The sequence below is a fragment of the Lepidochelys kempii genome, chromosome 1 (assembly GCF_965140265.1).
Source record: "Lepidochelys kempii isolate rLepKem1 chromosome 1, rLepKem1.hap2, whole genome shotgun sequence".
Lineage (NCBI taxonomy): Eukaryota > Metazoa > Chordata > Testudines > Cheloniidae > Lepidochelys > Lepidochelys kempii.
In genome coordinates, this window is record NC_133256.1 from 198,573,428 (window position 1) to 198,601,302 (window position 27,875).

The 27,875-nt window shown below is 42.6% G+C and overlaps 2 protein-coding genes across 5 annotated transcripts in view; one reads left to right on the plus strand and one right to left on the minus strand.

The window, feature by feature from the left end:
• NME7 (NME/NM23 family member 7) overlaps window positions 1–14,278 on the minus strand; it is a 169,711-nt gene extending 155,433 nt beyond the window's left edge. The window contains exon 1 of one of the 2 annotated variants that reach the window (XM_073308141.1): window positions 13,759–14,278. In XM_073308141.1, the coding sequence (XP_073164242.1) occupies window positions 13,759–13,761 (3 nt within the window). In that variant the 5' untranslated portion in view covers window positions 13,762–14,278. The remainder of the gene's footprint in view (window positions 1–13,758) is intronic. The other variant, XM_073308130.1, reaches the window with a different exon arrangement.
• Window positions 1,349–26,780, plus strand: BLZF1 (basic leucine zipper nuclear factor 1). Of its 3 annotated transcripts, none has more exons than XM_073308117.1 (7): window positions 1,349–1,367; window positions 14,810–14,854; window positions 17,907–18,349; window positions 19,661–19,860; window positions 22,651–22,779; window positions 23,369–23,588; window positions 25,132–26,780. In XM_073308117.1, exons 2-7 carry the CDS (start codon window positions 14,833–14,835, stop codon window positions 25,315–25,317), a joined length of 1,200 nt encoding a protein of 399 aa, XP_073164218.1. In that variant the 5' UTR covers window positions 1,349–1,367; window positions 14,810–14,832; the 3' UTR covers window positions 25,318–26,780. The 3 variants fall into 3 exon arrangements, with proteins under 3 accessions (XP_073164218.1, XP_073164200.1, XP_073164209.1); XM_073308099.1 differs by lacking the exon at window positions 1,349–1,367 and adding an exon at window positions 13,865–13,980 and having other exon boundaries at window positions 14,784–14,854; XM_073308108.1 differs by lacking the exon at window positions 1,349–1,367 and adding an exon at window positions 13,865–13,980.
• The last annotated feature ends 1,095 nt before the right edge of the window (window positions 26,781–27,875 follow it).

The window sequence follows — 27,875 nt, forward strand, 5'->3', positions numbered from 1 at the left end:
CTGGGGCACATGATTTACACGGAGAGGCTGAGGGAACTGGGGTTATTTAGTCTGCAGAAGAGAAGAGTGAGGGGGGATTTGACAGCAGCCTTCAATTACCTGAAGGGGGGTTCCAAAGAGGATGGAGCTAGGCTGTTTTCAGTGGTGGCAGATAACAGAACAAGAAGCAATAGTCTCAAACTGCAGTGGGGGAGGTGTAGGTTGGATATTAGGAAACACTACTTCACTAGGAGGGTGGTGAAGAATTGGAATGGGTTACTTAGGGAGGCGGTGGAATCTCCATCCTTAGAGGTTTTTAAGGCCCAGCTTGACAAAAGCTTGGCTGGGATGATTTAGTTCATGTTGGTCCTGCTTTGAGCAGGGGGTTGGACTAGATGACTTCCTGAGGCCTCTTCCAACCTTAATATTCTATTATTCTAATTTGATGGTGTCCAGTTTGCAAATTAATTCCAGTTCTGCAGTTTCTCGTTGGAGACTGTTTTTGAAGTTTTTTTGTTGAAGAATTGCCACTTTTAAGTCTTTTATTGAGTGTCGATGGATCCTAAGACCCTGTTGTGGCCATACATAAATCCTCCCAAAGCCCTCCCTACAACCTCCTCTCTCAGGACAAGATTACCATCCTGCCTGTCACTCAGGCCCACAACCTGTGCATCATCTTTGACCCAGACCTCTCGAGAATCTCACATTAAGTCTATGTTTAAATGTTGCCAATTCTTTCTGCATAACATTTCTAAGATGCAGCCTTTCCTATCCATCCCCAACCAAAGCTTTCATCCAGCCTCTTATCGTCTTATATCTTGATTACTGTAACATCCCTCTCTCTGGCCTTGACAAATGCCATCTTGCCCTGCTCATATCCACTCACAATGCTGCTCCAAAGACCATTCTCCTAGCCCAGGGGTCAGCAACCTACAGCTCCGGAGCCGCATGCAGTTCTTTGGCTGACCCCTTGTAGGCAGCTGTTTTTTGGGTTTTTTTTGATGGGGTGCAAGGTATAGGCTCTGGCCGGGAAGCGCTTACCACAGGCAGCTCCCGGCCAGCAGCGCAGCAGGGCTCTGGCCCCACGCCACTCCTAGAAGCTGCTGGCACGTCTCTGAGTGCCCCTCGAGGGGAGGGAAGGCAGCGGGTCTCTGTGCACCCGCAAACACTGCAGCCGCAGCTCCCATTGGCCGGCTCCCGTCCAATGGGAGCTGTGAGGATGGTGCTGGGGCCGGAGCCAGGGCAGCGCGCAGAGCTGCCTTGCCCCCACCAGGGGCATGCAGAGACATGCCAGCAGCCAGCCGCTTCCGGGAGCGGTGTGGGGCCACAGCATGCAGGCAGGCAGCCTGCCTGAGCTCTGCTGCACTGCTGGCCAGGAGCTGCCTGTGGTAAGTGCCCCCCTGCCAGAGCCTGCACCTCCCACCCCCCTGCCCCAGATCAGAACCCCCTTCTCCACCCAAACTCCCTCCCAGACCTTGCACCCCTTCCTGTACCCCAGTCCCCTGCCCCAGCCCAGAGCCCCTTCCTGTTTATATTCAAACATCAGAAGTCACATTAAAAAGTATTGGTGAGTAGTAATAACTTTAATACATTCAATTATTATTAGTTGATAAATTCTAACTCTACAAGTAGCTTTGCATGTGGCTCTCGAAAGATTTTGGTCAAAGACAAAAACAAAAAAAAAGCTCTTCTTCTTTGAAAGGTTGCCTACTCCTGTCCTAGCCCATCCCTAGGACTGTTTTACCTCTCTCCGTGAATCTGTTCACTGGCTCCCCATTCTCTATTGCATCTAAAACAAGCTGTCTGTCTTCACTTTCTAGGCCCCCACTCCACTATCATCTTTCATTTGCTATTGAGCTCTTGCCTTCTGCCTCCAATCAGCCCACCTTCATCTATTTGTTAAGCGTTAAAACAAGTACCTTCATGCTTTCTCCTATGCTGCCTCATACTTGGGAAGAGCTCCCCGTAAACACAAGCAAAGCTACATGGTCCTTCTTCAATTACCTGGGTAAGACTCTGTTTAATCATGAGAGACCACTGCCCATCATGCTGACTGGAAGTGACTCCTTTGTACTCCTGTCTATATTTATCTATTGTCTCTTCTCTTATACTTTGACAGTAAGCTCTTTGGGGCAGGGGACCATCTTTTTTATTCTGTGTTTTACAGTGCTTAGCACTACAGGATTCTGGTCCATGACTGGGGCTTCAAAGTACTATAGAAATACAAAGAATAATAGAAGCTGCTAGGCTGGCTCATCCTCATTGCCAGCTGTTGTTTACAAGCCTCCATGAGCTTCTTTCCAGTGATAGAACTAGATACCTGTAGAAGCACCTAGAAACAAGTTAAAAACAGAACTATTTGACCAGCATGCACTCAGTGGACCACAGCTTGAAAACTACTAGAAGGTTCTAGAAGGTTGTTGAGGAGAGATAGATTTGAGAGTAGAAATGTGTTCAAGCTGCAAAGATGGGCTCCAGAACCAAACTTCCACATAGTTTGGGAATGGTCAGATTGGGGGAATTGGTTCAGCCTAGTAATGAGAATGAAGTGATAGAGAAGGGCAAAACATAATTTAATGAATACTGGCGTTAAAGTTTAGCACAGGATTGCAGCTATATATACATATTTCCAGAGACAACCTGTGTCTGTCGATCGTGGGGGGCAGAGTGAGGGCAGCCGGCTTCAGCTGTATTACTGAGCATGCTCAGTTCAAGCCAAGCATTGCCTCTACATACTTCCTCCCCAGCACACCTTTCTTCCAGGCCTTTAAAAATAAAATCCCCTGCCAGATAATCCCACACCCACCATCACCCTCTGCATGAAGCCCATCACTGAACTCATTTCCTGTCTGAACAAGAGTCCCCACCTCTCTGAATCTCTCCCCCTGCACTCTTCAATCAATTTCTTCCGTTATATCAATGAAACCATTACCAACTCAATTTCCAATTGAATCTGTCAGGCTCACTCAAAACAAAAACCTGTCACCCACAATTTAATAACACTCACCCATCCAAATCTGATCTCAGCCCCAGAGCCAAATTACCCTCCTCCCATCAAAATCACAAAACTGGAGTGCACTGAGACACAGATTTGAACGAGGCTGATGTCTCCTCTATATCATGCTAAAATAAAACCTCATATGTGCCCACCCCCAAACTCTAGGGAAGTTACGCTCTAGAACCAAGCTTTGCAGCTTTCACCCATCATTTCTAGTCTCCAACCTTTTCCTTAGAAAAAGGTTTCTCCCTCGGTTCTAATCAACAGCAACTAACTGGCCTTGTCCTCAATGGAGGCAGAGCCATGCTACCTTCAGCATAGCAAAACAGCACGATAATCCTGTTCAACAAGGTTGCACCTAGTACTGTTTTTACACAATTTCATAGTACTTGGTGGGAAGTGGATTCTTTCAAAATGAAGTGGATAAAATTAATAAAGACAGTGTACACAGAACTCAGAATATACAATTGGGCAACAGACCCATATCTTGAACAAACCTTATCAAAGCTATGTCTCTGCAAATAAAGGAGTGCCATCTAGTGTTCATAGTGGGGCTGAATGCTTCATTTAAAAATACTGTCAAATTAGAGGCGTCATCCAATTTCCTATTACTTTATTTAAGACATATTTAGCATGTGAGTAGTAGCAAACATTGTATAGTAAACTATACTTAGAAAAATAATGAGTTAATAGGAGAAAGTCAAAGATGAAGGCTTTATAAAGCCAACATTTAGACATGCAATGTACACAAGCATTCTAGAAATTATAAGTGGCATGGACTGGGGTGTCCAGGCAGTCAAGTCTTCTTCACCCAGAAAACGTTTGAAACACAGGGGATGTGGTTGAGTCTTTATATCTTGTCTCCAAAAGTGCCAGTACCACATGCTTCAGAGGAAGATGCGAGAAATGATTACTTTTGGAGTAACCAACCGATAAGGGAAATTTCTTTCTTACTCCAGGCATATAACAGTTATCATGAGTTCTGGAACAGAATGATTTTGACTTTTTGCATACATTTATCCTGTGTAATGAAAGTGTGGATGTTCTTATTATCCATATTAATATCTGCTAAGCTCCCATCCTTAATTATGTCATGTTAAATTAATCCTGAAGCACTTACATGAGAGGAAAGTGATCAGGAACAGTCAGCATGGATTCACCAAGGGAAGGTCATGCCTGACTAATCTATCGCCTTCTATGATGAGATTACTGGTTCTGTGGATGAAGAGAAAGTAGTGGATGTATTGTTTCTTGACTTTAGCAAAGCTTTTGACATGGTCTCCCACAGTATTCTTGTCAGCAAGTTAAAGAAGTATGGGCTGGATGAATGCACTATAAGGTGGGTAGAAAGTTGGCTAGATTGTCGGGCTCAACGGGTAGTGATCAATGGCTCCATGTCTAGTTGGCAGCCGGTGTCAAGTGGAGTGCCCCAGGGGTCGGTCCTGGGGCCGGTTTTGTTCAATATCTTCATAAATGATCTGGAGGATGATGTGGATTGCACTCTCAGCAAATTTGTGGATGATACTAAACTGGGAGGAGTGGTAGATATGCTGGAGGGCAGGGATAGGATACAGAGGGACCTAGACAAATTGGAGGATTGGGCCAAAAGAAATCTGATGAGGTTCAATAAGGATAAGTGCAGGGTCCTGCACTTAGGACGGAAGAACCCAATGCACAGCTACAGACTAGGGACCAAATGGCTAGGCAGCAGTTCTGCGGAAAAGGACCTAGGGGTGACAGTGGACGAGAAGCTGGATATGAGTCAGCAGTGTGCCCTTGTTGCCAAGAAGGCCAATGGCATTTTGAGATGTATAAGTAGGGGCATAGCGAGCAGATCGAGGGACGTGATCATTCCCCTCTATTCGACATTGGTGAGGCCTCATCTGGAGTACTGTGTCCAGTTTTGGGCCCCACACTACAAGAAGGATGTGGATAAATTGGAAAGAGTCCAGCGAAGAGCAACAAAAATGATTAGGGGTCTGGAACACATGACTTATGAGGAGAGGCTGAGGGAACTGGGATTGTTTAGTCTGCGGAAGAGAAGAATGAGGGGGGATTTGATAGCTGCTTTCAACTACCTGAGAGGTGGTTCCAGAGAGGATGGTTCTAGACTATTCTCAGTGGTAGAAGAGGCCAGGACAAGGAGTAATGGTCTCAAGTTGCCGTGGGGGAGGTTTAGGTTGGATATTAGGAAAAACTTTTTCACTAGGAGGGTGGTGAAACACTGGAATGCGTTGCCTAGGGAGGTGGTGGAATCTCCTTCCTTAGAAGTTTTTAAGGTCAGGCTTGACAAAGCCCTGGCTGGGATGATTTAATTGGGGATTGGTCCTGCTTTGAGCAGGGGATTGGACTAGATGACCTCCTGAGGTCCCTTCCAACCCTGATATTCTATGATTCTATGAGAGGCTGAGGGAACTGGGATTGTTTAGTCTGCGGAAGAGAAGAATGAGGGGGGATTTGATAGCTGCTTTCAAGTACCTGAAAGGGGGTTCCAAAGAGGATGGCTCTAGACTGTTCTCAGTGGTAGCAGAAGACAGAACAAGGAGTAATGGTCTCAGGTTGCAGTGGGGGAGGTTTGGGTTGGATATTAGGGAAAACTTTTTCACTAGGAGGGTGGTGAAACACTGGAATGCGTTACCTAGGGAGCTGGTGGAGTCTCCTTCCTTAGAAGTTTTTAAGGTAGGCTTGACAAAGCCCTGGCTGGGATGATTTAGTTGGGGATTGGTCCTGTTTTGAGCAGGGGGTTGGACCAGATGACCTCCTGAGGTCCCTTCCAACCCTGATATTCTATGATGTGGCCCTGAGTCCCATGTGTCAATTATAGTTCCTTTTAAAACTATTTCCTTTTGTCAGTTTTTAATTTGACACCTTTCAATTTCATTGGCTACGCCAGGACTACTGGATTTCATTCCTGCATCTTCCATGGACTTTCTGGGTTACCGTGGGCAAGTCACTTAAACCTCAGTTTCCCCATTTAACAAACAAAAGCTTTATTGACAGGTGCTTGTACTTCAGAAGTCACCACACAAGTTCAAAGTATTATTAACACTACCATATAAAAATAAAAAATGTGTTATTCTAAAAGTAATCTATTTTAAAGGTGCCAACCAGCATGGCATCTAGGCACAAGTGTTAAAAGCACAGATGAGCCTGAACATCCTCAAGTTCTGGAGTGTTTAAAAGACAGAATTATGTATACTTAAACATGCATCCATTAAAAGGAGCGTGTATATCCCTTTTTTTATGCTCCTTAACAGTTTTTAAACAGACAATCACAACAGAAACCATTCCTGTAACCAACGTTTTGAGGCCTGTGCCCATCTCTAATTAAACAACTCACAGTACACATCCCAAAGGGATCACTTTCAGTAGTGCCTTTTTTAGTACTACCATTCAAGGGACTAAAGTTAGTTTTTCTAGGAGCCATATGGAATTGCACTGTCTGTAGGTGAGGGTTATTTTATTTCCAAGTTCCTTTTAGCTGCAGGACCAATTATATGCATATGAGTTTAAAGTTTGTAAGTATCCGGAGAGTTGATAGCCACAGTGCATAATGAAAGGCATAAAATTAGGATAACATTGCTCTTTCCCCTTTGATTTGGGGCATCCCACTCACCAGTTTTCTAAATCTTCACACCATACACACAACTGCTATTTATGAAGGTCTTTCATCCAAGAAAGAACACAAGCCAACCCAGTTTATACACTGTACATTAAGATGGGGATAAGGAGGGATGACTAAAACAACTGAGAAGTTTTGGAGGGGGGGGCAGCTGGGGGAAAGCAGTTGTGTAAAATATAGAAAGGATCTCAAGTCACAAAATTCCAATCAGTATATAAAAAATTGCAACCCAAACACTCCAGTACTTGTATCACTTATGCAGTGGTCGCTAAAACAAAAGCACAGAATCACAGAGCCACTCCTGCAAATACTACTAGGTACAATGCTTATTTCCATGAGTAGGCACATTTGTACAAAAGTAGCCTAATTAAACAGAAATTTAAGTTAATACCCTCCTGAGCAGGCTCGGTTAGCAGAAATCTTTCTGTTCAGTTCTTCCAGGGTTGCGCCCATTGTCTCACCAGCCCTCTATATCTCCTAATCAGGGTAATAAAGTCCACATGCTTAAACTGACTGGGGCAAAAATACAGCTGCCTTCCCTCAGCCCAAGCAAGCTGTGAAGGGAAGGAAGAGCTGTACCTCCTTGTCCACTGTTGCCTGACCTATTTACATACCTCCTTGGGTTTTCCCTAGTGTAAATTAGGGGCAGGGTGTTTCCAGTCCACAAGGATCTCCTTCAGTGAGCCCCAAAGGATTTGTACAATTCTTCAGAAATGAAAGCAGGGATAAGTCACTTTCAGCACAATGAACATAGTGTGAAAGACTACTAGGGAGGAAGCATGTTAGGAGACTGCTTTGGAAGAGAGTTGCTTTTTGTGTAAAGATAATCAGATCTTAAGCAGGGAAATAAACAAGAGAGTGGATTGCTCAGGGGTTTGATAATTTCAGGGTATAGAGCAGTAATTAAAACATTGTTAACACCTGATTGTCATTTGGTAGTCATTTGGCTTTGGCATCAGACCTTAAGTTAAAATAACTAGTCAGTCTAGACTTTGCACTGCCAATTAACAAACTCCATAAGCTTCTTTTACTTTTAGTGATGGCTCACCCAGTAAATCCTTGATCTCTTTCACTTCATAGCAACACTTGAAATGGATTTAAAGGAATAAAAATGATCTGAACAAATTTATTACAAATAAGGAACTGCACCAGGAGTCAGTGCTCCCAAAAGACAACTTATAAGCGATGCAACAGTTAATATAGGATTTAACCCTAGCAGATGTCTACTTTGTCTCCAGTGATGGCAATTACTTTACCCACATCATTCAGATGAGCCACAACTTTGCATGTATTAATTTTTTTTTTTTTGAGGGCAGCAACTTCTGCAAAACTGAGCTACGATTTGGCTCATCCAGTAAGTTATTTGCATGTCACACAGGGTCCTGATTTTGCCACCTTTACATAGGCAGAGTAGTACTTTACTTGACATGTACTGTAGTCCCATAGGGGTGGCAGTATTGACCCAAAATGAGTAATTGAAACAAGTTTTCTGTGGGTCAATCAGACAAACATAATGGGACAACATTTTGTTTGTTTGTTTTTGCATTCCTGCACCTGTCTTTTTATCTGCATGGATGCCAAGGGCAGAAGTCTGTATCTTTGTATCAGTTTATTTTCTAATTACACAGCCCAAAAATTCCAGGATATTAGCAGCCATATCTTCTACAGAGTACAAGGCCTGTCTGCCCAAAGGGTAACTTAGCAATACTAGAGTACATTAGTTCAGCATGGACCCCAATAAACTCTCCTAGTTGTTTATCTGAAGATTTACCAGCCAATGAGTTAATTAAGGCCCACAATTATGGCATTTTCTTTGTCTGTAATGGCTTTTTTAGCATATTGCACATATCACTTTATTTTCATTTGCACTGAAATGCTGCAGACAGGAGTAGTCATGAAACCAATGAGTTAGGAAACTCCTCTTTGTGGCTCATTTAGTCACAGAGTTTTCTAACTGAGAACTGGAGGAGTCAGAGGTCATGGCTCACATATCTACACTACTGTTAGTATTGGTAAGCTTCTCTGGTACATCAGTCGTGCTGAGCCCACAGATGCAAACCTTGATCAGGCAACAGAAGAGCACCTTGTCTTTTCATACCTTTTTCAAGAAGCCTCTTTGAAAAAGAAAATTATATCCTTTTAAATTACAGCTGGCTACTCCACAACAAAAGCACACAGAGCTGAGAACAATGTTGAGTAAAGTCTATTATAGAAAAGCTGGCTCTTGTCATACAAAGAGTTTTTACAGGTTCTGTAGGATGCAAATAATCTTGATTGCTTTTAAAGATGCAAACAAATGGCCAGATCCTCAGTAGAGCTATGTCAATTTACACCATCTGGAGACTTCTGCAACAGCTGGAATTCCAAGTTTACTGTTGCTGTAACACATTGACATCTAGCTTAAGAAATTTTCAAGATCACTGCAGTTAAAATCAAGTCAGAACTACAAGAGTAAAAAAAAAAAAAAAGCAAGATGATAATCAGAATGACAAGACAGTAAACTCTGACATCTCTGTGCTTTATGTCATATAGAACCAGGTTGTGATATTCAAAGGAACCTGAGGAAGTTGGCACCCAACTTCCATTGAACTTAATGAGACTACTCATAGGTTTAATATTAAGCCTGTGAGTAAGTGTTAACAGGATGGAGGGCTTGCTGTGTACTACTGGACAAGTCACTTTGCCTCTGTGTACCTCAGTTTCCTCATTTATCAAATGGGGATAATATCTGCCCACCTGAGTGTTGCAAAAATTGTTTGCAATGAACTTTGAAACTGACAAGCACTAAGAACTATTATTTTAAGGAGTAAAAAGAATGAAGGCCCCAGTCCTCCAAGTGACTGCATGCAAGCAAACTACTGCACCCAACAATAGGTCCATTGATGTCAAAAGACTGTGTCACAAGTCACTTGCAGGATAAGGGAGTAAACCAATTGCTCCTACTGAATGGCATGCTACTGCATCTGGATTTGCTTTCCAGATTCACACAGTGTGACAGAGACATTGTTAAAAAGACATTTATACTTTTAAGAGGCATTTAATATTCCTACCCATCCTTGTGTGAGATTATATCAAAACGTATAATTTCTATTAAAAACAGTCAAACAAACACCATACTCAAACCTTCTGCTGACACACAAGACGATTCCTTTAGGGTGTTCACCACTGTACAATTTACTACAGGTGCAGATCACACATGTAGACAATGAAATCCCCAAATGTAACTGAGTTACTTCTCTTTGCCACTGGATGGCAATGTTTCAAACTGTTTATTGATATTAGCTGATCTCTAAACCAATGCATTAGCATAGAAAGGTATGTATTTAAAGAATATTTCAGAGCTCCTCCACTTCCCTTTGTTCACACCAAAATTATAGACCCAATTCTACAATTTATAAAGACACAAATCCGAATGTACTGCTAGAAAGGACTGCAGCACTGGGCCCAATATATACTCTGAAAATTTTTGCATCATAAATAAAACCAGTATGAAACTGATTCAGTTAAGATTTTAATTTTCATGGTTCCACAGCGACAGTGTGATTTGTAATAGTTTCTCTTCAGGGAGTTCTATACATGTTTTAATGAATGCCATCATAATTCCTATATACAGTTTTGTTGCAGTTACGCTGGTCCCAGGATATTAGAGAGACAAGGTGGGTGAGGTAATGTCTGTTATTGGACCAACTTCTGTTGATGAGAGACAAGCTTTCGAGCTTACAGACAGCTCTTCTTCAGAAGTTGGTCCAATAAAACATATTACCTCACTCACCTTGTCTCTATCATAATTCTTAGTTTATACTGCTGTCTGGGAGCAATGCTGTAGTAAAGGGTCTGTCCGACTTTCTATCAGATTTTCAGGATATATTAATTACATTCAGGATGAATTTAGGTTTAGAGTATAAGATCTGAATGTACAGGAAGGAGCATTTTATTTTTAATTCAATATTCTTGAAACAAGCTGTTTTTAAATGAAAGTTGCCGTTATTAACATCCTTCTGATGTTCAGACAGAACATTCACTTTTTAAGCAGGACCAGGTGTATAATGAGTTACAAGGTGTACAACTGCCACTCAATTTACCTTTCTGCTAAGACACTGCATGAATTTCAAATAATGCTGATACTTTCTTAAAATGGCTATTTTCACATCATCTAGTTTCTTAGCTTGTCCTCACACTATTTCAGGACCACTGCAGGAGGAGACTATGTATGTGAGTGGCTGGTAACATACAGGACTATGAGGGACAGAAAGAATTTAAATATTCTCCTGGAAAGGGTTGCGGGAGGCTTGTATAAGCTTCTACCTATTTATACAGCCTTCATCACGATAGTATCTGAGCACCACACAATCATTAATGGATTTTTTGTCCTCAACACCCCACCAAGATAGGCAAGCATTATCCCCAATTTATAGATGGGGAACTGAGGTACAGAGTAAATTAAGTGCCTTGGCCCAAGGTTGCACAGGAAATTTGGTTGAGCGGGGAACTGAACCACTAGTCCCGTGTCCTATTCATTAGAACATCCCTCCTTCTACACAGTGGAGTTCTGCTCATAGAGGGATTAGGAGCTCACCACAGCAGGCACCTTCCTCAGATGCATAGCTATTAAACTCTTCTCCCACAGAGTTTAGGAGCTCAGCATGACAGACATCTCCCCCGCTGTACATCTTCTAAGACTCACAAGAGTACAACCCTGCACTGGCACTGCTTAGGAGCCTCTTTCCTCCTTGTCCCCCTATACAGCACTCTGTCTCCTTCTGCCACTGCCTACCCCATGACTCCTTCATTTTAGTAGTCACCCAATTTAACAAAATTGTTTTGTAATCAGTTAACATTGTCACGGAATTCAGTGCTGTTCTCCCACATAACTTGACACAAAATCTAGGGCTAATGTCGCACATAATACAAGGGCCTTGCTTATAAGCATTATGATGTAAACAGAGTAACTCTGCTTCTGGGAACAAATATGGACTGCAGTGAGAAACTGGTCTTTTGTTACAGGAAACAGTAAAAAAAACCAAAAACAAACAAACAACCATGTTTCTTAAAAACAATGTGTGTCTACCTGATTCCACCTTACAAATAAAGGGATGCTTGGAAGCACACCACAGTCATAACAATTACAGATTGCTACAAAAGGGCGGGTTTCTATGTTGATTGATGGAACAGAACTGTTGCTGACAATTTATTTATTCATGTTTCTCCTGGGATGACCCAATAGAATTTCAACCATTTATTTAAAGATTGACAATGACTTTGATACTGAAGTGGGGAAAACTGATCCTACATTATGTTCTGCATTTTAGTTTATAAACAAAGCTTCTGACTAGGATGGGGGACCACAAGAGAAACTGGAGCTGTTTTAAGTAGGCTTTAAAGGCCAAATTATGCCCTAAGATACATAAACAGAGCTCTCATTGACAAAAATAGGAATTTTGCATACATATTTGAGGACAAAATTGGGTCTAAAGTGTCTTATCAGTAGCAGTCTTGTGTTCCTTTTTAGACAGTAAGATTCAGCATTTTATAATCTTCAGACACTTGTTCATCAAAGTCCCTCAAAAAGCATTTTATAGTTTTGTTTGAATTATTAAACATGCGCCAGGCACTAATGGAATCAAAGTGCAATAGTTTCTTTTTTTAATCCGTTAATTGCCTCCACCTTGGAGAGGGGTTTGCACTGTCTCACGAGTTTCTAGTCTGTATGGAACTCCAATTACTTGTGCTTAAAGTCAGCCCTGCGTTAAAAGACCAATAAAGTATTAACAACAGGTCTGCTGTAGCTCACGAAAGCTCATGCTCAAATAAATTGGTTAGTCTCTAAGGTGCCACAAGTACTCCTTTTCTTTTTGCGAATACAGACTAACACGGCTGTTACTCTGGAACCCCAAGAAATTTACCCACTTAGGTACCCAATAATATTTTGCAATTTCCTAGCACCATTTATTGGACAGTTTGAACATAATTTATAACCACTAATAGATTAAGCCTCACAACATCCCTGGGAGGTAGAGAAGTAAGACCAATGGAGAAATTAAGCCACAGAAGTGGAAGCAATTTTGTCTAAGGTCACGGAGCAAGGTATACAGAAGGTCTGACTAGATGATCACAATGGTCCCTTCTGGCCTCGGAATCTATGAAATCCAGGATTAGCAATACAAATAACAGATCTCAGTGGAGTTACACCAGGATTAAATTGGTCTACTAACTCCATACTATTTCTTGCTTTTTCCTCTTCTTTATTTTGTAGCACACCCCATACCTTACATTCTAAAGGCTAAAATTGGGCCTCAATTACTTTGTCAACACCAGGAAAATCAGTGCTCATATTAGAGCAACTGACACCAAACGTTCAGCAGCCACAGTTGTAGCAACAATATCAACTCTGCTGTAGAAAGGGCTGGAGCATTTTTACTACCATGCCAAGCCAGCAGCTTAAGGCAGGGACAGCTGCCAGGTGGCTGGCAATTGTTGAACTACAGGTACTAACTTTACTAGTGCAGATGCACTGGATGTCACAACACGACTCTTCTGCCTTGGAAGAGAATGCTTGAGAAGTAGTAAACCAAAGCTCAAAACAGGACTTGATGCCAAGGCTCCTGATTCACCCGAGGTGGTGGAAGGATGGAGACCGGGGTGGGGCCTGCCCAGCACGCACGAGCCACATGCCCCCCCTGGGAGTGGTTTGCAGTGGGCTAGTTCTGCTGCCAACACCCCGCCGGGGCCCCTCACCCCACGTCTGCTGCCAGGCCCAGAGGGAGAAAGGGGCTGGGCCACAGGGTCCGCGGTCTGGGGCCAGCGCGTCCTTCTGCATTGGGTTTGTACAGCGCCTAGCACCACGGGGCCGGGGCCGCTGCTGGACGTTACGACAAGAGAGGATGCGCCAAAAACGAGAACAGCCACCGGCCGCTCCGGGAGCCGCAGGGCACGCGCTGACCAGCCGCCCCGTTACAAGCGGCCCGGCCGCTCCCCAGAGCGGAGACACCCCCCGCCCAGCCGTGCCAGGGAGCGGAGCGGAGCGGGACCGCAGGGGCAGAGGACTCCCCCCGCCCACCTCCGCTCCATAGGGTCGGGGCGGTCCAGGTTACAGGAAGAAGCGGGGGAGGGGGGGTGTTGTAACGTCCATCCCAAGAAGAGCCACCGCCCCCCCACTCACCATGGTACCGTCCCCTCCGCTCCCGGCCTCGGGTGCAGCTGCCTGCAGCGTAAACTCAGCGAGACGCCTCCTCCGCCCAAGCCGCTTCCTGGCAACCGAAGCCCCACCCCCCGCGCGTAACCCGGAAGTGCCTCGGAAGAGGTGGCGGAAGTGGCGGAGGGGAGGGGGCTCGAGCAAGCCCTCTCTGCGGGCTGACAGGCAGACCCGGCGCGTGGCGGCCCGGTGAGTGTGTCACGCACCCTCGCGGGGAGGGCGGGGGCGGGGCCGGGCCGGTCGCTCTGCGTGTCGCGGGCTCGACGTCGTCCGAGCGGCCCCGGGGTGACGCCGCAGCCGGGGACCCTGCGCGCGGGGCTTGTTTTTAACCCGCCGCCCGGCCGGGGCGTCGCTGGGGGTTCCCGGCTCTGGGCCCGGGACTCGCGGCCCCGCGGGAGGGGCGCAGTTACCGGCGGGGACGGCTCCAGGACCTCAGTGCTGCCAGAGCCCCGCGCGCCCCCTCCCCTCCGGTGTTCCCCGCCTGCCGAGCGTGGGCGTGATGTGCCGGCGGGGGTGGCCGGTGTTCCGGGAGACTCAATCACGTGACACAAATCTTTGCCGCCTGGCGACTCCAGGCCAAACCTGGAGGGTTGGCAACTCTCATACCGGCCTGTGTCCGGCTGCTGCCGGGAGCGGGGACTTTGGCCCAGGCCTGGCCCCACCCCTCGCCCCCGGGCAGTGCCTGTCGCATCTCTGCGGGGCTTCCTGAGCAGACAGTGTCAAAAAGAAAAACAACCTGCCTCATATCTGAGCATAGGGGCGGCCTTTTCATCAGGTTATTGGTGTTATTGAGAGGGTGATAGCTCCCAAAATGTGCTAGGCCTTTCCAGACACAGAGCGCTTGGGTCTTGTCCAGAAGAGCAGGTCAGTGGAGTTACTGCTCCATGTCACAGAGGGACAAAATAAAGAGTTCCGAAGAAACATCAGCAAAATTAGCAGGCACATTTTAAAGTACTAATTATTGTTTCACCCTGAGTGTTTAACTTTTTTAGATTTGGTCGTCCTCTCTCCCATACAGCTGCATCAGCCAAAGGAAAAAAAATGACATCTCTAGGGAAGAAAGGTAAGTGCTCTTCCTTTACTCAAAAATATCTACATTCTGGTAATTCTGTATTCACTTTAGAGGTGTTTAATTACAGAACAGAGCTGCAGTGTATGTTAGACGTTATAGTGTATCTCGGGGGGAAAGGTTGTGGGAATCTTTGTTGTTGCAGTGAAAAGCAGAGATACAGTAAAGAGCCTGGGTGGAAGTGGTAATGAAATGTTTTCTTTTACCTTTGAATCCCTAGTTCAGATCAGCCAGGGCAGTAACAACGGAAAGTTATTAGCCTTTGATGGCTTTTTGGTGCCCTGAGATGATGATCTTCATCTAGTTCCTAGCTGATAGGTGTCTAGCATTTACTTGGCCCCCTTGTTTTTATTACAGTAGAATAATGAATTAAGCATTAAGACCCCACTTCTGCAAACAGACCTGCACAAGTAGACTTTTGTGCTGGCATAAAATCAATTTGCAGGCAAAATACCTAAATCTGCAAAAACTAGGAAATTCAAAATTAAGGATTCTTACTCTGTCCTTATGTCACACTGTAGTGGTGAGGCACAGCAAAATATATATGGTCTGTTCTTGGACCTGCCTATTGTGCAACAATGGTAAGAAGTCAAACTCTTTTGCACCTTAATGGACATGGTTTGCTGGGAATACTCTAAATCCCTAAGAATTTTATTCTCTGAAGATTTTTTTTTTCTTAGTCCCTCCTTTTCTCAGTGTTGGTTTAGGCAGGCATTAATAACCAGGGAAAGATTAGCATTGGAGAGGAAGAACACAACAGACCCTGTTTTACTAACTGTGTGAGGCAAAGGATACCGGTTCAGTTATTGCAGAAATTGTTTTACATTAGCAAGAAATCAATTTTCTATCAAAAAGATTTTTTGACTAGACTTGAAAAAAACTAAATTCTAAAAAGCTCTTCTCTATTATCTGTTAATTAGCTGAGCTCTTGAGTTATTTCTGGGTTTACATATGTGACAGATATGGCAATTTCCTGCAATATCTTTGGGGGATCTTACTGTATTAAATTTATGTATCATTGTGGGCCAAGGATTGTATGTAATTCCATGGGGGCAGGTGACCACAGCTCCTCCAGGAATTAAGAAGGGGGGTGTATATTAGGCAAATTCACTCAGGTTGTAACACTGCCAAAGACATACCACCACCTGGAGAGGTTCACATATGCTGGTTCAAACTGGATTCTCCAGAGACCAACAGACAAAGAAAGGTCCTATGGATAAATAGCCTGAGTTTAAACTGACTCAGGGCCTTCTTTCTGATCCAGCAAATGGACAGGACCTTCTGTCCAAGAGAGGCCTGGGAAGGTTGGAAGGACTTTGGCCAACTGAGGCCCTATAAAACAAATGGGTGACTTACACCTCTACCCCGATACAACGCGGTCCAATATAATACAATAAAGCAGCACTCTGAGGGTCGGGGCTGCTTTACCTCGTTATATCCAAATTCGTGTTACTGCAAGCGATTCCTCTGTGCCCCCTGCCCCAACTCACCTCCGCCTCCTCCCATGAGTGTGCTGTCGCTCCGCTTCTCCCCCTGCCCTCCCTCCCAGGCTTGCCACGCCAAACAGCTGTTTCGCAGCAAGCCTTGGAGGGAGAGAGGGAGGGGGGAGAAGCGGAGCAGCGGCCACACGCTCAGGGGAGGAGGCGGAGGCAGAGTGGAGGTGAGCTGCAGCGGGGAGTGGTTCCTCTCCCTACCCCGCTATAACACGGTCTCACCTATAAGACGGTAAGATTTTTTCGTTCCTGAGGACCGTGTTATATCACGCTAGAGGTGTAGTAAGCTTTTAGCATGCATACAGGAACTCTTTGTTTTTTACTGCATTGCTTTCATCTTAGGAATAAATGTGCTTGCTCATAAAAGGCTGTGTGGTAACTTTTAACTGCTGGCAATTAAACAGTTCACAAACCTTCAGAGAGAAAGCAATGCACAGATGCTGGCCTGCTTAGGCAGGTCTGACTTGCTGGGAATACCATAGTGTAGGCAGAGAACTGTGAGCCTGGAAAAACCTTGGTCAGAAGGGAGAGAAACACAGGTTTTCACCCAACGGAAGTAATGTTTGAGAGGTGGAAGCCTAAAAGTGGGTGCCCTTGGTGGACAAGGGAGAGGGTGCAGTTCCTCTGAAGTGTGACAACATAAATTGGGTCATACGATATAAAGATCAAACATCAGTCTTCGGTGTCCTGAAGCATCTTTCACCAATTTAGAATCATACACGTTAGAAATGGAAAAGATCATTGAAGATCAACCACTCCATGTCTCTGCAGTGTGGCAGTACTTGAAGTTCTTGTTTTCTAGGCTGGAAGTTTGACACAGTGAAAATTTTACAACCAGTTTAGGGTTGTGTACAATTCAATAAAATCCAGCATCAACAGAAATTTTTATTAAACATTGCTCTGCAGTGTTGGAAACCCAAACATGCCAGCACTGGGGGGAGAGGAGTACGGGAGAAACAGGAAGTGATAAGTTAATTCCTCTTTCCATTCTCCCCCCACACTCACTTTAGACAATGAAGTAAAACAGCACAAATAGTGAAAAGTAAATTTTTTTTTCTAAATTTTTCCAAGATTTACAACTAAGTTATTACTAGACACAGTTAAGGGGAAAAAAAACTTGTGAATGTATTATATTGACAGTATCTCTTTAAAGTTGTTGTGAAGCAATCTAATGCTTTTCAACGGTGAAGGAGTGAAATCCTCTTGGCTTTGAATTCAAAGTTCAGTGGCTAATGTAGTGAGTTCATATAGATTTTTTGCAAAGTGGCTGCTGTTGACCTTTTTATCTATATAGTCTTGTTTGTGCAATGTGCATGTAAATATAAATGAAACTAGATGGCGGGGTTTTGTATTACTGACCTTACTGATATGAGTAGGTGCGCTTTTTCCCTTCTGAATCCTAACTGAATCAGTGCCCCAGCACTATGCTGCTTTGCAGCTGCATTGTAAAACCAAGGTCCTTCCAGAGTTGTGTTGCCATGCTCTTTGAATTTCTGTAACTCCCAATGGCATAATAAAATAAATATATTATCTTCCCATTGTCTCCAAATTAGCCGACTGTGCCTCGTCACGCATTCGTGGACCTGGAGATGGCATGGAAACTGAGCAGCCACCTAAAACTGTGGAAGTAATTGCTGGAGCCCACAATACAAGTCGTCATGCCCATCACAGTCCACACAAGAAAGCTATCTCTTCCCTGAGTCCCGGAGTTCTCCAACTCGGGAAAATACATAGTGATAAGTCGGTGGAGATTGAAGCTGTTCGAATATTGGTTCCCAAAGCTGCTATAACTCATGTTGTTCCTACCAAAAATGCTAAGATGTCTAAATCCCTGGGACACCATAAAGGAGAGGATTTCAGCCAGTCAGATGGAGTCCTAGAACCCAAGAAAGAGCTGTTGGATCTAAAAAATGCAGTAGAAAAGCTCAAGAATTCAGAAAGGAGATTGCTACAGGATAAAGAAGGTCTTTCCAACCAGTTACGTGTACAGACAGAGGTAAGACATTGAGGATTGTTCTTGTGACGATAGATTTGTAACTATATTTTGTTTGGGAAGCCTGAGGAGACCAGTATGATGGTATAGCCTGACCTTCCGCACAAGGCAGGCCAGAGAAGCTTGCCAAGTAATCTCTGCATCAAACCCATAACTTCTTGAGCTATAGAATATATCTTAATCATGTGGCACAGCAAATTCCTAGCAAGCAGGTATGCTTTTACAGTAGTCTGTGTCACTACTGTCTTAGGGCTCCCTTAGTAAATTAGTATAATGAAAGACCCTTTTGAAATTACATGTATGCAAGGGAACAACTGTAGGAATCCCTACTCTGAACTGGAAATCTTCCATGAGATCTGGCAAACTTAAATATCCAGTTGTGATTTAAAGACTTCAAATAATGGAGAATCCACCACTTCCCTAGGTAAATTGTTCCACTAGTTAGTTACTCACTCAAAAATATTCACCTTTTTCTGAATTTGTCTAGCTTTATCTTCCAACCATTTGTTCTCTAAAACCCACTACATTTTGTTTCTGCTGTCTAAAACAGCAGAAACATTCATTATTTTAAAAATGTAATCAAAGGGCGTCTTTTTGATATCATTAACAAAGACAGCGGGAGCATGCAAATATAGAAAAATTGGCCTGCTGCACTGTATAAAGTACTCTGCAGAGAGCAACACCATAAACTCAGTTACAAAAATAATTTTTCCCTACTGAACATAGAAATTGCTATACAGAGAGTACCAGTGATCTACCTAGTCTAGTATCCTTTCTAACACAATGGCCTGATGCATCTACCAGATGCTTCAGAGGAAGGTGGAAGAAGCCCCAGAGTGGTAACTATCAAATAAATCACCCATAGGGCAAGTTTCTTCATACCCCCTTTTAGTTAGTGGTTGGGTTATGCCCTGGCACAGATGAGTGGATGTCCTACCTAATATAAACTGCAGATCGAAATGGCTACTACTCCTGTAAATTAAGCCTGCATTCTTCTCTCTGTAGTAGATGAATGTGCTTATGCTTTCAGACATCAGTTATACAGGCTTATTTAAGCAATTACAGTTATAGCAAATAAGTTGCATGTCTTGAACACTTTAGTAAACATGAGGCTTAAAACACTTGGCCTTCAAATTCCCAAAAGGACATGTATCTGCCCTAGTTGCAGTTCTTAAAGTGTCTTGTAATTATTCCATACAAAAGCCTGACATATTGGGAAATCAGTCTGAAGCTTTGTTAGCTAATGTGCTTTCTAGAAGCACACTGATTAGAAATATGACTTATGCTAGCTGTTCTACCCTTGGCCTATTCTAGGTGAATCGAGAGCTGAAGAAGTTACTTATTGCTTCTGTTGGGGATGACCTGCAATATCACTTTGAACGCATGGCTCGTGAGAAAAATCAGTTGATCCTAGAAAATGAGGCCCTAGGCCGGAATACATCTCAGCTGTCTGAACAGTTAGAGCGGATGTCTATACAGTGTGATGTGTGGCGCAGCAAATTCCTAGCAAGCAGGTATGGTTTTACAGTAGTCTGTGTCACTATTGTCTCAGGGCTCCCTTAGTAAATTAGTATAATGAAAGACCCTTTTGAAATTACATATATGCAAGGGAACAGCTGTAGGAATACCTACTCTGAACTGGAAATCTACCATGAGATCTGCAAAACTTAAACCACCACAGCCCTGCTTTCTTAAGTTTCCAGCCACTGTCTGTAGAGTTTTGAATAATTATTCATCCCTATATACACTTGTGTATCTTCAGTGTCCTTACCTAAAATTGTAATACCATAAACTTTACATTTTATTTTTTTAGCTGTGCATATGACAAGCTGAAAAGGGGTTCGTGCTGCTAGTAAATCAGGGTTCCAATTTATATGAAAATAACATTTATTGGGACAGAAAAGGATTAAAAGAAGATAGTTTGCTGAGCTTCTGAACATGGTGCAGGGCACCTTTTATCTGTCAAGCATTTGTAATGGACCATTGCTGGAGACGGTGTGTGTTTGTTTTTAGACTGGGTTGACACTCCAGTGAAGGGGAGGCTTAGTGTTATCTATTTTGGAGATTTTAATTAAGATATGTTGCTTTTTACTTGTCAAGATCCCAGATTTACAGTAAAATACATGGGAGCAGGTCTGTTGAATACAATTTTCACAAATGGAATTTAGACTTAAGAATAGAGTAGACAGAGGATCTGTGGCATACCAGCTATGACCCAATTAAAGGCTTTACAAATGCCGTGCTCTAGGATTTATATTTAATCTACTATTGAATGCAGAATATATATGACTAAACGTAAGTTGGCTACATTTAACAAAGCACATTCAACAGAGACTCAGGATCAGCGATGGAATATAGAGCCTTTTACCTGAGGTTGCCAGTCTGAATCCAGCTCAGGTCATTAGGTGGTGGGGACCTATGTACCATGATTTCCATATTCTTAGTTCAGTTACATCTGAGGGATTAGAGACAATCTCTTTCCTCTAAATTGGTAGTTGGGAGTGACCAAAAGTGGTTGGGATCTGATAGCTATTAGTTTGTTTCTAAGGGATCTGTGTCTAGATCATCCAATCACACCTTTGTTAGTCTCAGCAGAGAGGCAACTAAATAAATGAGCAAGAAACTGAATGCACCTGATATCCCCCTTGATTTATTTCCCAGAGATGACTTCCCCTAGGCCAGGCTTGAGGCATATTAGTGAGGCAGCCTGTGCAGTCACTGTTCCTTGCTTTACCTGCTCTTTGGTAAAAGAAGACTTTATTCTCCAGTGCTGTTACTTATGACATTTGTCAACAGCATTAACTTGTCCCAAAACACATTTTTTAAAAAAAATTTAAGACACTTCCTGTTTTTTTTAATCAAACAACACACACTGGGCGTTTTGAGACTGAGTTTAAACAATCACTTACTATGAATCTGCACATTCTGTATTAGAGACATGTAAGAGGCTCGAGGGTTGTGCCAAACAAATAGAAACTAAAAATAATCTGCACTGGCTAACACAAGAATCCCTCTTCCTGGATTGCATTTATTCAGAGTGGTCTGTAACAAATTTTAATAAAATAAAGTCTCAGCTCCCGGAAATGCCCTTTTTTCAAGTAACAATCAAATGTATATCCAACTCAAAATAACAAGTGAATTTATGCAACAACAAAAAGGTCCAAAAAAAGTTACTTAATTTAGCCTTTGGGAGTCACTCAGGGAGCATTTTCCAGGGTGCCTTCCATAGCTCCCTCTCCCCCCCAAAAAAAGTCTCTCTTTTTAGATTATTATAGAGCATAGATAATAAAACAAAATTTAATGCCACTATATAAATACATGGTGCACCCATTCGAATAGTGTTTGTCATTCTGGTCGCTCTATCTAAAAAAAAATATTAGAATTGGAAAAGGTGCAGAGAAGGGCAATAAAAATGATTAGGGGGATGGAACAACTTCCATACAAGAAGAAATCCAAAAAGTTGGCACTGTTCAGCTTAGAAGAGAGGACTAAGGCAGATATGATAGGTCTATAAAATTGTGGATGGTGTGGAGAAAGTGAATAAGGAAGTGTTATTTATCCCTTCACATAATACAACCACCAAGGGGCACCCAATGAATTTAATAGGCAGCAAGCATTGTTAAAACAAACCAAAGCAAGTATTTCTTCACACAACACGCAGTCAGCCAGTGGAATTTGTTGCCATGGGATGTTGTGAAGGCCCAAAGTATAAATGTGTTTAAAAAAAAATTAGATAAATTCCTGGAGTATAGGTCCATCAATGGATATTAGCCAATAGGGTCAGGGATGCAAAAGTGTGTCCCTCAACCTCCAATTGCTGGAATCACCCAGCACTGGGCACTGTCAGACAGGATATTGGGCTAGATGGACCATTGGTTTGACCCAGTATGACCATTCTTATCTTCATCTCCTCTTCCTAACTAAGCCCTGGTAAGAAAACAACTGCATTTCTTGATCCCACAGTTGAGAGTAGAGGGAAGGAAGCAACTGTGCCTTGCTGATGGTCCTTTTTTCTGATATTTGTGTTGGTTTGATCCTTACAACCTTGCTCATATCATCTAGTGTGCCATGCGGCTTCCCCTATGAGCCCCAAAAGGCCTCCTTATTACAAAACATTTCCTATTCCTAGTTTTTAAAAAAAAAAAAGCCAGGTATGCATCAGTTTTAATTGACTGCTCTTAATCCTTGAAGTATTTAATCTGCTAAAACTATATCTGCAACAGAACCAAAAGTGAAAACTAACTTAGATTTCTAAATTGCCTGTTAAAAGTAGCTGATTTATTTGGGGATTTCCTCTTTTGCAGAGTCATGGCTGATGAGCTAACCAATGCCAGAGCAATTCTTCAGCGCCAAACCCGGGATGCACAGAGTGCAATTCAGGATCTGTTGAGTGAACGTGACCAGTTCCGTCAAGAAATGATTGATACACAGAAGTATGATTACTCTTTACATTCTTTTTGTTTTCCTGCCCTAAATGTTATTCTGTGCATTTTTTATTACTGTGGTCTCAGTTAGGTAGTCTTCTGACCTAGAATCAATTCTCAACACTATTCCTGGTAGACAAGTATTTACAAAAAACATTGTTGTGATTGCTGTGCATGGAGCCCTGTCTCTCAGAAGAAGGGTTGAGGATTGAAGGAGCCATATCAGTTGAACTTCACCCAAAAGAGTTGTTAGCCCTAGGTGAGGGTTGAGATTTATCAGTCAGCAAAAGATAATGTAGGGGACCGCAGTCTTCCTGACTCTGAGTCCACCACTTGTCACCAAATACTCTAATCATGATGGGCTCCTCAAGCCTTGTATTTTATTACTGTGCTACAGTCTGGTGAATGGCCATGTGTCCTAATCTTGTTTCAATATTTAATTCTTATTTGTATGTTTCCTTGAATGTTTTTATATCCCTTGTCTGATTTGAATTGTAAGTTCCTTGGGGCAAGATGGCCTATTTGTACAGCACCATGCACACTGATTGCACTGTATAATTTACTCATTACTATAACAATTTAATTTTCCCCTGAACAGATTGTTAGAAGAGCTGCTGGTTTCTCTACAGTGGGGGAGGCAGCAGACTTATTATCCTAATGCTCAACCCCACACTACAGCAGAGCTAGCAGCAGTGAACCATAAACTGGCTAAAGCAGTGAGCTCCCACCTTCTTGGAAATGTTGGCACTAACACTCCAAAAAAGGCTTCCCCACCAACAGAGTTCTGCAACACGCCTGCTGAGAAGATGGCTGAAATGGTAAAACCCTTACTATTGCTCCCAGTTTGTGCCACTATCAGCGCTGCATAGGTGCAGCTTCCAGTTCACTTCCAGGAAAGGCAACTTTCTGGTGCATGAGAACTAATTACAATCTAGAGTGAGAGTAAAGTGCATGGGCAATAGAGAGCTTTTTCGGTACATCTGATCTAAAAGACTGTTCCCAAGCAAATATTTAAAAACTAGAAAAACTCACGTCCCCACACTTTCCCCAGAGCACCAGGAGGTAGCCTACACCACCACTGTATATCTGTTCAATAGCACCCCTTAGTATAGTGTCTAATCTCTGTACCACTTATTTAGAGCTGCACGGTGATCATGCATAGAGGACTCTGTTCTTTGTCTTCCTCATGTTCCAGGAAACTGCAGTAGGATTTTTTTCTCCCTCCTTTTCTCTTAGACTTTGGCTATAATTTTTTTTTCCCCCAGTATATAGTCTGGACTTGAGACTGTATCCATGCCAGCTATAGTTTTGGGGCATACGTGAAGACTGGGGATTCAATTTCACAATAAATGGCTTTATATTAGGGCAAGGAGATTAGAACATTAAAACTGAAACAAATGACCTAATAAATGGTCAGTACAGTAGAGTTTTAATGAAGATGTAGATGAGTGAATTCTCCAGAGACAATGAGCAGCTGGGCTGGAATAACCAGCAGGAAGACTTTAAAGGGAAAGTACTGCTTCCCCCCCAGCCTACCTGCTGCACTCCAGAAGTGATTGGGACAACATTTAATTTTAGAATAGGGAACTAACCAGGGAGCCTCAACTTGAGAAGTAGGAGGGAGAGGGGAAAGGATGACTAAGAGAAGGGAGGTGGGGCCGGGAGGCAAAATCCATACCATTTTCAAAGCAAGCTCTCTCTCTCTCCCCCCCCCCCCCCCCCAAAAAAAAATCCAGTTACTGTAAGTACAGGCGGAAGGAAAATTGGGGAAGATAATAAAAGTAGTAGAGAAAGTATTTAACCTTTCCCTTTAGTGTTTGATCATCATTGTAGTATGAACCATTTCTATAGGAGGAGTATCCCATGCATAAAACTGCCCCAAAATACCTATTTTAAAACTAAGCTATCCTCCATTAGAACTGAACTACCCCTGGGAGTGTACTAGGTGCCTATCAGTACGCTTATCAAGCAGCTGAAGGCACAAAGCACTGTGCACATAGTGGTGGCATATTGCTGGACTCTAGCATGTTTGCAAATATCTTTGATTAGTTCAGAGGTCACTCTTTTCTTAACCTCTAATCTTCCCTTTTTGTAATGAATTTAATTGTAGCCTTTTAAAAAAAGTTACCTTAGTTCTGCTGAAGGGATTCCAAATTTGTGAATCTATTTTCATTGCAATATGAAGTTACTCAATGTTAAGAATTACAGTTCAAGGTAAAAACTGACCAAGGTATGAGGATTGATAAAATTTACCATTCACCTCAACAGCAGCCACCAATTGTATGTAAATTCAAGTTAGGGATAAAGCATCTTGGATTAAATAAAATCCAGTTCATGTCTGATACTAAAGTTCTTTTTTAGGTGCTGCGAGTGTTGGATCCAGTTGCCTGTACTGAAGCATCACCAGAAGTTCCCTTTTCTGAGCCTTCCCCACCCTCCTTCCTTTCCACAAAGAAGAACATTGGTCGGTTTCACCCATACACCAGATATGAAAATATAACTTTCAACTGCTGCAATCACTGCCAGGGAGAACTGATAGCCCTTTAAAATCATTGTGCTGAAGACAAAAAGCCAGTGTCTCTGTAGATACGCTAACTTTTTGCTGAATGACACTAGTGATTTATCCATTTGGATTTCCTTCTTTGCTATTATCTTCCTGGGGGTTTGTTATGCTAGAAACAATGTACTTTTTACTTCCTATACCTCTCATGCTTAGGGACCATCTACAATCTGTGGTGAGATCATAGCTTCTACAAGGCTGGAATATGGTTAATGCTCCCATCTACAAGGGCAAGACCAAAATGTTACAACATAAATTTACACAATTTATAGTGTAAATAGCTCCTTAGATGTGTAGGATTTGTAATAATATTATGAAACCTTAATGGATTTCTGCACAGGGGAAGACAAAACCATAAAACTATTTAGGAACATAGACAAGTGATGCATCCACTTGAAACCTCTGAATAGTGCTTCCTTTAAAAGGGAGTTGAAATAAATGCTAAAGTAAGAAACATTGATTTATTATTTAAGTATTTTCATTTTAAAAAGAGCAATAGAAAGCACAATCATTTCTATGCGGTTTAATTTTTCTCTGTAGTGTTACTCAGTTTGCTGTGGTGCTATGGTCAAGTATTTATAGTCCTAATTAAGTTAAAGGATCAGGTGCAATTAACATTATGGGCCTTCAAGTTCAGAAGGGGGCAGCAGGGCCCTTACCTTGATGGAAAAGGGTAGAGAAGCCTCTTTAAGAAGAAACTTGAATGAAATTGAAAGGTGTTGGTGCTGAATGGAGTATGGAACCTAATGTGCCTGACAAAGTTATTTCTGTGTGTACATGAGGTTGAAACAAGTGGATTAGAAGCATTTTAACTCCTAGAACCAAGCTACTGCCTAGCTGATGCAGCAAAGATTGACATAGCTCCTTTAGTGCATAGTTTTAAAAACTGAAACTTACCCTATGCTTAGAGGCAAGATACTACACATGAAAATCTTTCATAGGTATTATACCCGTGGAAGGGCCTGCATCGTCAAATACTATGTATGCATAAGTAGTGACAGAGCATACTATATTTTTACTCATCTGGCTTTATTAGGTTAATGAGACAAATTCAAGGTATGTACTAGTAACCAGCCTGCCAAATACAGCCCAAGAAGACAGCTTGCAAGGTTCTTCTCTGCTTGCTTATTTACAAGTTAGACAGGATATAAGTCTTCTACCATATGTTAGTGAGCTTTTGAGCTCTTTTTGAACAAAAGTCATAGTCATAGAAAAATCATGCTGATATCCTGCAGCACTCCAGTATCCTGCCACCCCCAACAGACACAGTATGCATAGCCATGCTATGTAATTAAGGAAAAGGTCTCTAAACCAGTCACTAACACTTTTTTTGGTAAATCTAGTACTGTACACCAGGTATAAAAAGGCATAAGTTTTTGACTGCTACTCTTGGCCATGCTTTGGCCTCTGCAATTAATATGTTACAATAAACATTCTCTACCTACTTTTATCATGAATGAAGGTTTGGATTTTGTATACTTGTAACAGTCTTTGATTCCACACATTCTTTGCAGAATCTAAGGGCATGTCTACACTACAGCCAGGACTGACGCTCTGAGATCAATCCAGCAGCAGTCAATTTAGCAGGTCTTTATAAAGACCAACCAAATTGAGTGCAGATCGCTTTGCAGTTGACCCCTGTACTCCACTCCCAATGAGAAGAGTAAGGTAAGTCGATGGGAGATTTTCTCCCGTAGACCCTGGGTAACTTGACCTAAGGTACGTAGACTCCAGCTACATTATTCATGTAGCTGGAGTTGTGTAGAGTAGGTCAACTTAACTGCGGTAGTGTGAAAACAGCATAAGAAATAAAAGATTGAACTCTGCAGGAGTTACAAGAAAGCTAACTGATGGGCATTAGCTTTTGTGCCCTGGTGAACCTCATGGGGATAGAAATTCCTCTCTCCACCCCTTGCAGGTTGGGAAAACACTTAAACAGATCTTAATTTGTCAGCGTATCGTAGCGGGGAGAATAAACAAAGGTTGGTCACTTGTAACCAGAGTTCAAGATGACCTCTGCAGTGTCACACTTTTGTGACTTCTAATAGCAGTGCCCATTCAAATGCTCTTATGCCCTGTTCTCCTCCCTGCAATAAAAAGGAAGCATGGCATGCAGACTGCCTCAGTTCCTTCCACTAGCTCCTCAGGTCCAAGTCTGTCACTAATACTGAGAAGGAGGGGAACGTGGACAGGGAGTATGAATTACCTTTGTGAAAAGAGGCTCTAGTTCTATCACTATGGCATTTTTCACCATCATTAAACGAACTGTTAGATTCTTTAACTCTTCCCCTACCACTTAAACAATTTTAAAGCTGCATAAGTCAGTTACACTTTGAAGCCTTGCATTTTAAGCAGGAAAAGAATAAGCCTAACTTTTTTCCTAGTGGAATAATCAACTCCCATTAAGTCTTAGCTAGTATAGCAAATTAAATGGTGCTTTAGGAACTTTTCCTGTATTATGGCAGACACACCTAAAGGCTTTAACAATAACTTTGTTTTAATTAGTTAACACACAGTTGTGCTGTGTCTACTAAACAGGTCTTCA